Source organism: Ranitomeya variabilis, chromosome 3 (assembly GCF_051348905.1).
Source record: "Ranitomeya variabilis isolate aRanVar5 chromosome 3, aRanVar5.hap1, whole genome shotgun sequence".
NCBI classification, from domain to species: Eukaryota; Metazoa; Chordata; class Amphibia; order Anura; family Dendrobatidae; genus Ranitomeya; species Ranitomeya variabilis.
Genome location: NC_135234.1, coordinates 577,723,324 through 577,735,536, shown reverse-complemented (window position 1 = coordinate 577,735,536; position 12,213 = coordinate 577,723,324). Strand labels below are relative to the sequence as shown.

The window sequence follows — 12,213 nt, the reverse complement described above, 5'->3', positions numbered from 1 at the left end:
CACATGATCCAATGTAGGAAAAAGGTCAAATAAACATCTTTTACTCACAGCATGGACTTTCTTCTGGATTAATTTGATCAATTATAGTGTAGGATGACCAGGCAAGGTTACCTTCACCATTACCTTGCATGGTCACCTAATGCTGTACAGTAATTATGGAACTGAATTACAAAGCAGGTACATGCTGGGCACAACACCGCCCTGTCATTTGGACCATAGCCATTTCTTTTTTTTTAAATAATATGTTTTCTGCTTCACATGTTTTAATTACGAGCTAAGTCATTAAAAGCAATAGCTCTCTTCCTCAAATGTACAGTACAGCTGTACATTACTACATCTTCAGTCTACAGACATTATGGCTAGTAAAGGATTAGATAAAAAATATTAAAAGTTAGTTACTTATTTAGTATTTGCTAAGCATTGTGAAAGGTCAGATGAACCTAAGCTTCAATTGGGCAACTTGTTAATCACAGTGAGAGTATTTAGTATAAAATGAGATGTTCTACACTGCATTCGGTCAGTTAAAGGGAAGGTACCGCGTTAGTAGATCATTAATAAATCAAATGTAATGTAGCATAACATGCTGTTATAATCAAGTTTTGATTGCATTTGAAACATATTTCATGTGTTATAGGAGTTTAAAGAAGGCACTTGGGGCTGACATCTTGCTTTCACAGCACCAGCACGACACTTTCATTGTCATAATATGGCACCCCATGGTCATAGGAGATAACAGATGGACACTGACCCTATCTATTGTAATAGAACTGTCACTGCTGTATACTGGGCTCGCCTCTGTGGGCTGCACAATCCACAGTAGTGGGAGTGTTTTGCCGCCATTTTCATGGAGCCCTCGGATCTGCTAACATAAGCAGTACTGCTTCCAGCAGAACAGATCCTAGATTGGCAGAAAAAAAATGCGGGAGAAAAGCCCTGGCAGAGTATCAGAAAGTGCAAAGACATCAAGGAGGAACAGTGTACCATTAACAACATGGGGGCAGGAGCTGTCAGCTGCTAGGCAGGAGTTCGGATTAATCCCTCAGTAAGATAAGGAGCTGCAGGTCTGCAGTGAATGGCCAGGCGTTGTGGAGGGGGGTGAGAGATACATGTAATCTGGGTGAGAGGGACATATGAACATTGATGGGAGAGAGAGAGACAGTAACTGCTGGTGATAGCAGATCACAGGGCAGTCACTCACAAAATGGCGCTGCCCTGTGATGCTAGTCTTCATTCTGCCCCAGGAATACTAGACCAGCCAAAAGGGGAGGGAAATGGTGATGTCAGCAGTTACTGCCCCAACTTTGCTGCTAACAGTAAAGCTGGTAAGTCTTACTATAGCTGCTTGAGGTCTAAAACAGAAAATGTTCCCCTAGTGGTAATTATATAAATTTGTAAAAAAATATATAATATTTTTCATATAGAAATGTTTGCAAACAGTGCAAACATTGCATTAATACATTTTAATTACTATTTGAAGCTTAATTTCACAAAAAAACAAACTACAAGAAAACTGGTGTCACCTTCCCTTTAAGGCAATTGTAGGCTGAAACCTTTAGGATGAGTTTTATTAGAAAGGTGGCCCTAGTTTGTGCATCTTTATATTCAAGTATATGGGAGTTAGTGGGGTTGTTCAGGAGTATGATATTAATGACGAATCCTAAAAAACGGTCAACAATATCAGATCAATAAGGTGCTACACCTGGCACCACCCCACCAATCAGTTGGTAGCAAGTTTTGCTGCCACCAAAACTCCCACCAATATGGAAAACTTTGTATAGTGACCGTTCTCGACTACTGCATTACTCAACTGGATCTGGATCTGAGCTGCAGTACTCAAGGATGGACTATAAAGCTTATAGGGTTCTAGCTTCATACACTGTGTACTTCTGGAACCAGATGGATTGATTGGTGGGGGTACTCAAAATCAGACCTCTATCAATCTGATACTGATGCTGACCTATCTTAGATATAGGCTATCAGTATTGCAGTCCTTCACAAACATGGAGGCCCCCTTACCTGGTAGAAAAAAAGCTCACAGGGACCTATTCTTCCCATTGCTGGGTATCTAATAGTTGGGATCCCCATTTTTCAAATATTTGTGTGAATATTTTCCATGATATAAAAATGGAATCTAGTGGTCAGTGGAAAGATGGGAAGTCCCAGAAATGTCTGCTCCATGATCGATGCTTGATATAGTATATTCAGTTCTAATAACCTCCAGAAACATTTATAGTATACATAAAAGCTACATTCCTCTTGAATATAGAACATCCTTTAGGTTTATGGACTACATAATAATAATAAAAAAAAAAAACGCTACATTACTTGCCTGGAATCTAGGTCACATTGTCGACTGTTACATTGCTCACTGTCATGAGAACACAGAGAAAACTTGGAAAAATGTACAATAAAACTGTGTTCAGATGCTGCCTTTTTGTTGTAACAGGACAGCAAATCTTTAATTTGAAACTACTTGCATTATTCAGCAATGCTCTTTGTTTTACTGTACTTCATCAGCAACAAACAATTAGCAACAAATGAAAGAGATCATTACATGAAGTGCCCCTTTAGATCACCCCAATTAAAAATTTAGTTTAGCTTTATTTTAATTCAGAGATACTAAATTCTAATTTTCTGCTCTGATTGATCTTGTTGACTTATCTTTGAAAGATGTACTCTCTACGCAATGTCTAGAGATTATTTAGCAAGATGCCAATGTTGGCACCACTTAATGTGTTGATTGGTTGTATTATCAGAAGCTGAATAAACTACATAAATGAAAAGCACGCAATACATGTAGAATGAGCAAAATATATCTTTGTGTTTAAAGTGATTGTTTTCTGGAATTTCAACTACAGGGACTTCTGAGAGAATTACATTTTATTGAGTTTTACTCATACAAATTTGAACCAATTTTGATTCAGTTTGACGTATACAAATCATTCTACCTAACTAAAAAAAGCAATTAAATGCTATATGTTGTATCTGAAGTCATGCTTTAGTCAATCACATGCTGTGTTTTGGGTGTCCATAGATTAAAAACACACTCAACTACTTATGTGACCTTTATTTCAATCTTAGAAGTGAAGTTATATGCGGACACCTTGGAAAACCTTTATAATATGGAGAAGCTGCTTAGTTTATTCATGTTTTTATATTCATAGGCAATTTATACTTCACTTGGGCTATATTGAGGAAAGATATAAAAAGGCTCAATTTTTAACGTAATATATATATACATACACTCGAGTATAAGCTGACCCGAGTATAAGCCGAGGAACCTACTTTTGACACGGAAAACTGGTTAAGCTTATTGACTTGAGTATAAGCCGGGTATGTATTGTCCTCTCATCCCTGTCCTGCTATGCATGCCTCACCCTTCCTTGTACTGGTATGAATGCCTCTCTGTCCCTGTCTGCATGCCTCCCCTGTCCCTGTCATTGTATGCATGCCTCCCCCTTCCCTGTCCTGGTATGAATGCCTCCCCCGTTCTGTCCCTGTATGAATGCCTCCTTCCCTGTTCCGTCCCTGTATGCATGCCTCCTTATCCCCTATCCCTGTGTGCATGCTTCTTATTGAAAAAAAAACAAAAAACATCATACCTACCTGCACGCCCTGGGTGCTGGCACCACATCTCGTTCTGGACGCAGGTGCCTGCTTGCAGCTCTTTCTGTGCTGAGCGGTCACGTGGTACCGCTCATTAAGGTGATGAGTATGCGCTCCACCCCTATGGGAGTGGAGACACGTCCATATTCAACACCTTAATGAGCGGTACCAGCACAGGAATAGCTGCAGGCAGGCGCCAGCAGCCGGAACGAGATACAGTGCCAGCACTGAAGGCGTGCAGATAGGTGAGTATGATGTGTGCTCTGGCTCCTGGCACATGCTGCTCTGTCACCACCCCCCCTCCCCCGCCGGCTTTCTGTACCATGACTCGTGTATAAGCCGAGGGGGGCGTTTTCAGCACAAAAAAATGTGCTGAAAAACTTATACACGAGTATATACGGTATATATATACATATGGATATATGTCTCCATATATATCTATATATGTGTATGCTTAAGAGGGGTATTGCACGAATACTCACCGGTATGTTGATATTTATTTTGTAGAATATTATTTATTTTCATCAGATGATAGGCCTACCTGGATATTAGTCAGAAGTGTCTCTATTGAAGACAGCCCATCAGGAAAAAGAAAGGGAGAAGGAAAACCAGGAGGTAGCGGTTGCCCATGTCCAGACAGAGAGAGTTTGTCAAAGCTGTCTCTCGCAGTTGGTGTTGAGAGCGGGGTCTCATCTGTATGTGATTGAAACAAAAATATAGAACAAGTTACGCTTGTCTGTTTTTATTAGACCTCAGTAATGGTTTCCCTAGTGGTTTCCAGAACATTTATTGCAAATTGGTTCTTGCTATCAAGAGAAAATGCTTTCTGCTGAATTTTCTTTAATGAAAAAGCTGTGGAGATACAACAAGATAACATTAATGAGTAACTTTATAAGCCTTTTAAATGCGGTCTCTAATGAGACTGGGTTTACAATGCAAGAGAATCTTTCTAAAACAAATATTATCTCACATATACTTGTGATAATATATTCAAACTGACTTTATGACTACCTCCCAATTATCTAATTTTAGTTTGTGTTGTACTGTGCAGAGCTTGACAAATAATGGAGGATATTTAATGGACGGAAAAAACACTGCTGTCTGTTAATATTTAGGCTTTTAAACATCTACTTGAACGAATAAGCAAATAAAAAGATGTAGTTGGGTATGCGATGTGTCATGTTCGCTGACAGTGTAAAGTGTCTTCATAAAAACTGTACCTAAATAATTTGTTACATGTATTTATGCTTGATAATCTATCAATATAGTGATATTACATTGTCCCAATGATTAGGTAGTTCTTTGGGGCTAATACGGTTTCAGCCATAAATGAAAATCAGCAATCTTGAAAATAGTTTGGTGTGATGGAGGCAGAATGCCACACCTCATCAAATTCATGATGAGCTGCGGTGTTACCTATGTCAGAAATAGTATTCCAGTCAAGGACTGAAGTAAGATTTGTGGCGTGGTGCACAGAGGTGCATGCCACTCATCAGACGTTTCAGATTCATTAAGAGGCATGTGCCTCTTACTTCATCTGTAACATCTGACTCCATCTATAAAAATGTTAGTCTTGATGAATCAGGAATTCATGCTTACTTCCTTTCAAAATCAGAAGATATCCAGCAATGCCACCAGATAAGAAATGGCTGTAACCAATGCCACCCAGGTACACCTATCTACTGTTTGGAGAAGTCTGGCCAGAAGTGGTCTTCATGGAAGAAAACCATACCTATGACATGGGAACAAGGCCAAGTTAATTTACTATGCATTAAAACTTAAAAACATAATTTGTTCAAATAAGGGCTTGTGTGCAGTACAATAATTAGTGTCTACAGGCAACAGTGAAGCATGGTGGAGGTTCCTTGTAAGTTTGCAGCTGCAATTCAGCAAATGGACTTAAGGATTTGATCAGGATTAATGGTGTCCTCAAAGCTGAGAAATACAGGTAGATACTCAATCATCATGAAATATCATTCAGGGAGGCATCCGATTAGCTCACAATTTATTCTGTAGAAAGATTATGACCCCAAACATATAGCCAATGTCATTAAGAACTATCTTTACTATAAAGAAGAACAAAGACTTCTGTAAATGATTAAATGGACCCCAAACAATACTGATCTCAACATTAATTGGCCTATCTGGTGTTACATTAAGAAACTGAATTTGTGCAAGCCAACATTCACAAAAGATCAGTGGTTACTTTTCCAAGATGTTTAGAACAACATCCTTCTAAAATTGTGAGACTGTAAATGTAGAAGAATTGATGCTTTCTTGCTGTTTAGAAAAAAAATTCTCACAAAAAATATTAATTTAGATTTCTCCTTTGTTTACTATGAATTTTATTAATTGATAAAACAATAAACTGTTAACGCTTATGCTTTTCAAACATTCTTTGCTTATTATTTCCCATACCTGCCTAAAACTTTTGCTCAGTACTGTACTGTATTTATGCTGAGATTTGTATTAACATCCGCAACAAACTACACAGTTAAACACCAAGATTGCTGCTATGATTCTATTTGTTCAAAGAATGCAAACCTACAATCTAATAGAAAATAAAGCTATCTGTAGTAATGTGTACAATGCAATCTCACGGCAACAACAAATCAGATTCTATCAAATCCACCAGCAAAGTAAAATAATACACTGAATTGCTAACCTTAATAAAACTTGTGTCCGGTTCTGTAAAGCTGGAAAATGGGTGGTAAACCTCGACAAATGTGCCATTGGGGCTGATAAAATGCAATATAAAAGTATCCGTGCAATGAGAGTGAAGTGCTTAGTAAAATAAAATACATTGCTCCAGGGGAAAATTTCTACTGTATAGTTTAAGTTGTCATTCAGACTTTATGTCAATGCAATACCTTACACTGGCATGTGTTCTGGACATTATTTACATATCAATTAGCCATTCTAGTGAAGAAATGACTGTAAAGCTGCTTATCTTACCTATATGTAACTGAGGATGGATAAATGGCAGGACAAAATATTTTCCTATCACTGTATTTTTTTATTGCTTTTATAAGATATAAAGTTAGGCTGAGGGCACATGTACACTATGTTTCGACATCCAGCCCTCTGCTCTGTCATAGGAGTTCCAAAACGTTCATCTGTCAGACAGTAATGGTCCTGATGAACCTCACAGAATTATAATGGTATCTATTCTAGCTTTTGTTTTAATGAAAAAAATACCGCACTATTCTTACCATCAAATATGACAGAATCTTAGATTGATGCTCTAAACAGAACCCGCAATGCAGATTTGAACTCATCTTGAAGGTTTGTGTACTATATTTGAGCTAATATCCAGATATCGCCATGTTATTATTGCCTAATTCCTTGACTGACCATTGCATCTAGAATCTCGCCAATCCTGGGGCTACATATGTACTTTCTGTATCTGACAACTCTGACTTCAGCTGTTGTGCAAGTTACATGTTACAGATTGAAGAGCAACTGTCAGCCCATATACATTTTAATGATACGTTTTTCAAGTTATAAGAAAGTTGTAGGTATGTACAATTCAAAGTATTCCTATGGATTGCAAGTGTCATGCACTACAATACATCTATGAGCAGCCCCGTGGCACAGTTTATGCACATAACTTGTATTAAAAACTGTGTTTTTGAAAACTGCAGAATGTCACTTCTTTCAGCATTTTTGCAGCGTTTTCTCACCCATAGAAAGCAATAATTAAGTGCAAAAACAGCAAACAATGCAGATGTCCGATTTTGCTGTGTTTTTGGTGCATAAAAGGAAATTGCATCATATTTTTTTGAGGGGCACTAATCTTTATCAGCATGCATAAGAGACAATAAAAACACCGCAAATTTGCAGCAAATGGGAGTATTCATCAGCTGGCACCGGCGCTATATAGTGGTTTTCTCCTCTAATTTTGTTATCCAGCATGGCAAAATTGACAGCTGCAGGCTGCAACCCTCAGTTGTCAACTTTAACATAGGGGGATCCTCACGCCGTTTTTAAAATTATTTCTCATGGTGAACTGCAGCTAACTCATTGAGCTCAGGGCTGCACTGTGAGATGTTTTGTCAAGGTGCCAGCGGTGATCTCACTGAGGTCACCGCAGTTCAGGGGCCTGGCTCACAGCAATATGAGCTGGGAACACAGCCTCAGTGACCTGCAGTATCCTTGGTGATGTCACCACTCCTCACTGACGCTAATTCTCCCATGGTTTTCAGCCTGGACGGTTTCATATTGGTGCCGTCCAGGTTGAAAACCACTTATCGCAGACATGGATTACGGCATGGGACAGTATGTCGTACAGGTGAGGGATAAGGTTTATTTGCTTTTTTTTACAAGAGACCAGGGCTTCAATAGAATGGGCGTTAGGTGAGAATTGTTGTTTATTATAATACGTTCTTTCAGGGGACGAGGTCTTCAATGGAATGGGCATAAGGTGAGTATAAATTTGTTTTTTCTTTTTAAATAAGAAAATAAAATGGTGTGTGCTTTTAAATCAAATAAAGGACTTTATTCTGGCTGAGTGTTTCTTTACAATATGACTATGTAGTCAGTAATGGATGGGTAGAAAAAAACAGCGTGAGCACAACTACAGAAAAAGGGGAGGTGCTAAGGTTAGGTCCCCAAACCATAGAAATAAAAGATAGTAAACCTAGTACTCAACTTAAGTGTATATTGCAGCAAGGTTTATTGTAGTATGAACAACAAAACGTTTCGGTCCGCTAGGTTTACTATCTTTTAGTAATGGATGGGTGTCTTATAGATGCTTCACCATTACTAATTTGTAGGCTTGATGTAAGTGGCCATAAAACAGCTGATATCAACCCCACAAATATTAACTCCACTTGCCACATCCACAGGGCAAGTGGGTAGAGCCTGTCAAAGCACCAGAAGTGGCGCATCTGATAGATGCTACTTTTTCTGTGGTGCTACTTTTAGACTGGGGGCAATATCCATAGCCTCTTACCAACCTGAGAATACGAGCCCCCAGCTGAATGCTTTCACTTGGATATTGTCAAAAAGGAGGGGGACCCCATGCCATTTTAATAAATGGCATGGGAACCCCTCTATTCTTGACAACCAGCCATGATAAAGCTGACAGCTGAGGGTTGCAGCCTGCAGCTGTCAGCTCTGCCATGCTGGTTATCAAAAATAGAGGGGAAATCACGTCATTTTTTATCTCTTAAATACCCCCATCAGCCACCGCCTACTCTCCCTGTTATCAGCAACAGCAGGTGAAGGCTGCTTCAGTAGTACTCCCATCAGCCGACACCTTTGACCGGAGGTAAACTTTGACCTCTGGTCACAGTGCTGGCTTATGCTGTTATCTGACAGCGTGAGAGCTACAGCGCTCTGACCAGTGGTAATAATCTTACCGCCGATCAGAGCCACGGGTGTTTCTCACATTGTCATATAGATGACAGTGTGGGAAAAACCCAATGTTCGGGGTGCCGAACCCAAATGGTAACATGGACTTCCTGGGAAAGTCCATGTTCGGGGTCCGTGCCCGAACCGTAGGTTTTCGAAGCAGACCCCGAACTTTACTGTTTGAGTTCACCCGCCTTTACTTATTATGTGCTCACCTTGCTGATGATTAATACATTTTTGGGATAGATATGATATTTTGATTGTCTCTTATTGCATTTTATTACAATGCTGTGCCGACTGTTGTGAATTCCGTTCTCGGACTCCCTCCTGTGGTCATGAATGGTACTTTGGTTAGTTCTGCTCTTGGGCTCCCTCTGGTGGCTTGGAGCAGAACTGCTGGTCACTAGGTTGACTTTATCAGCTGCTCTCGTTATGTTGCTATGCTGGCTTCCCTATTTAACTCCACTCAGATCGTTACCTGATGCCAGCTGTCAATGTATCAGAATTGGTTCAGATCTCTCTTGGACTTCTCTGACGACCTGTCTACTCCAGCAGAAGCTAAGTCCCTGCTAGTTCATTTGATGTTACTGTTGCCTGAATATATTTTTTAGCACTGCTAAATTCTAGTCCAGCTTGCTATCATGATGTTTCCTTGCTAGCTGGAAGCTCTGGGGTGCAGTGTTGCACCTCAACACCGTGAGTCGGTGCGGGGGTCTTTTTGCATACTCTGCGTGGTTTTGTAGTTTTTTTATGCTGACCGCATAGTATTCTTTTCTATCTTCTGACTATTTAGTAAGTCTGGCCTCCTATGCTAAAACCTGTTTCATTCCTGTGTTTGTGACTTTCCTCTTAACTCACAGTCAATATATGTGGGGGGCTGCCTTTACCTTTGGGGAATTTCTCTGAGGCAAGGTTAGGCTTCTATTTCTATCTTTAGGGGTAGTTAGCTCTTAGGCTGTGAAGAGGCGTCTAGGGAGAGTTAGGTACGCTCCACGGCTATTTCTAGTGTGTGCGATAGGAGTAGAGATTGCGGTCAGCAGAGTTCCCACTTCCCCAGAGCTAGTTCCATTTTTTGAGTTTACTCATCAGGTCATTCCAGGTGCTCCTAACCACCAGGTCCATAACAGTACAGCTGGCCAGTAAAGTGTTAATGCATCTCAAAAGAGGGATAAGAGAAGTTCTGAACCCATTTTTTTTTCTTTGCAGTGTGTTTTGTCTCTCTTTTCCCCTTAACCCCTGGGTGGTTCAGGACACAGGTGTAGATATGGATATTCAAGGTCTGTCCTCTTGTGTGGATCATCTCACTGCAAGGGTACAAAGCATTCAAGATTATGTAGTTCAGAATCCGATGTTAGAGCCTAGAATTCCAATTCCTGATTTGTTTTCTGGGGATAGATCGAAGTTTCTGAATTTCAAAAATAATTGTAAACTGTTTCTTGCTTTGAAACCCCGCTCATCTGGTGACCCCATTCAGCAAGTAAAAATTATTATTTCTTTGTTGCGTGGTGACCCTCAAGACTGGGCATTCTCCCTTGCGCCAGGAGATCCTGCATTGCTTAATGTAGATGCGTTTTTTCTGGGGCTTGGATTGCTTTATGACGAACCGAATTCAGTGGATCAGGCAGAGAAAATTTTGCTAGCTTTGTGTCAGGGTCAGGATGAAGCGGAGATATATTGTCAGAAGTTTAGAAAGTGGTCTGTGCTTACTCAATGGAATGAGCGTGCCCTGGCAGCAATTTTTAGAAAGGGTCTTTCTGAAGCCCTTAAGGATGTTATGGTGGGATTCCCCACGCCTGCTGGTCTGAATGAGTCAATGGCCTTGGCCATCCAAATTGATCAGCGGTTGCGCGAGCGCAAAATTGTGCAGTTTGGCGGTGTCCTCTGAGCAGAGGCCTGAGCTTATGCAATGTGATAGAACTGAACGGCAAGAACACAGACGTCAGAATAGGCTGTGTTTTTACTGTGGTGACCCCACACATGCTATCTCTGATTGTCCTAAGCGCACTAAGCGGTTCGCTAGGTCTGTCACCATTGGTACTGTACAGCCTAAATTTCTTTTGTCTGTTACTCTGATTTGCTCTTTGTCATCCTACTCGGTTATGGCATTTGTGGATTCAGGCGCTGTCCTGAATTTGATAGACTTGGAGTTTGCCAGGCGCTGTGGTTTTTTCTTGGAGCCTTTGCAGTATCCTATTCCATTAAGGGGAATTGATGCCATGCCGTTGGCCAAGAATAAACCTCAGTACTGGACTCAGTTGACCATGTGCATGGCTCCTGCACATCGGGAAGATGTTCGCTTTTTGGTGTTGCATAATTTGCATGATGTGGTCGTGTTGGGTTTGCCATGGCTACAGGTTCATAATCCAGAATTGGATTGGAAATCAATGTCTGTGTCTAGTTGGGGTTGTCAAGGGGTACATGGCGATGTTCCATTGGTGTCAATTTCTGCTTCCACTCCTTCTGAAGTCCCTGAGTTTCTGTCGGATTACCAGGATGTATTTGATGAGCCCAAATCCAGTGTCCTACCCCCTCATAGGGATTGTGATTGTGCTATTGATTTGATTCCTGGTAGTAAGTTTCCTAAGGGCCGACTTTTCAATTTATCCGTGCCAGAGCACGCCGCTATGCGGACTTATGTGAAGGAGTCCTTGGAGAAAGGGCATATTCACCCGTCTTCATCACCGTTGGGAGCAGGGTTCTTTTTTGTGGCCAAGAAGGATGATTCTCTGAGACCCTGTATAGATTACCGCCTTCTCAATAAAATCACGGTCAAATTTCAGTACCCTTTGCCTCTGCTGTCTGATTTGTTTGCTCGGATTAAGGGGGCTAGTTGGTTCACCAAGATAGATCTTCGAGGGGCGTATAACCTTGTGCGTATTAAACAGGGCGATGAATGGAAAACAGCATTTAATACGCCCGAGGGCCATTTTGAGTACCTGGTAATGCCATTCGGGCTTTCAAATGCTCCATCTGTGTTTCAGTCCTTTATGCATGACATCTTCCGAAAGTATCTGGATAGATTCATGATTGTATATTTGGATGATATTTTGGTCTTTTCGGATGATTGGGAGTCTCATGTGAAACAGGTCAGAATGGTATTCCAGGTCCTTCGTGCTAATTCCTTGTTTGTGAAGGGGTCTAAATGTCTCTTCGGAGTTCAGAAGGTTAACTTTTTGGGCTTCATTTTTTTCCCCTTCTACTATCGAGATGGATCCTGTTAAAGTTCAGGCCATTTATGATTGGACTCAACCT

General features: G+C 40.6%; 1 protein-coding gene across 11 annotated transcripts in view; it reads right to left on the bottom strand.

Annotated features, from left to right (window-relative positions):
• Positions 1-12,213, bottom strand: part of DACH1 (dachshund family transcription factor 1) — a 561,137-nt gene that overhangs the window by 61,831 nt on the left and 487,093 nt on the right. For all 11 annotated transcript variants that reach the window (XM_077297257.1, XM_077297259.1, XM_077297261.1 and 8 more), the window contains one exon: positions 4,148-4,299. In XM_077297257.1, coding sequence (XP_077153372.1) covers positions 4,148-4,299 — 152 coding nt within the window. The remainder of the gene's footprint in view (positions 1-4,147; positions 4,300-12,213) is intronic.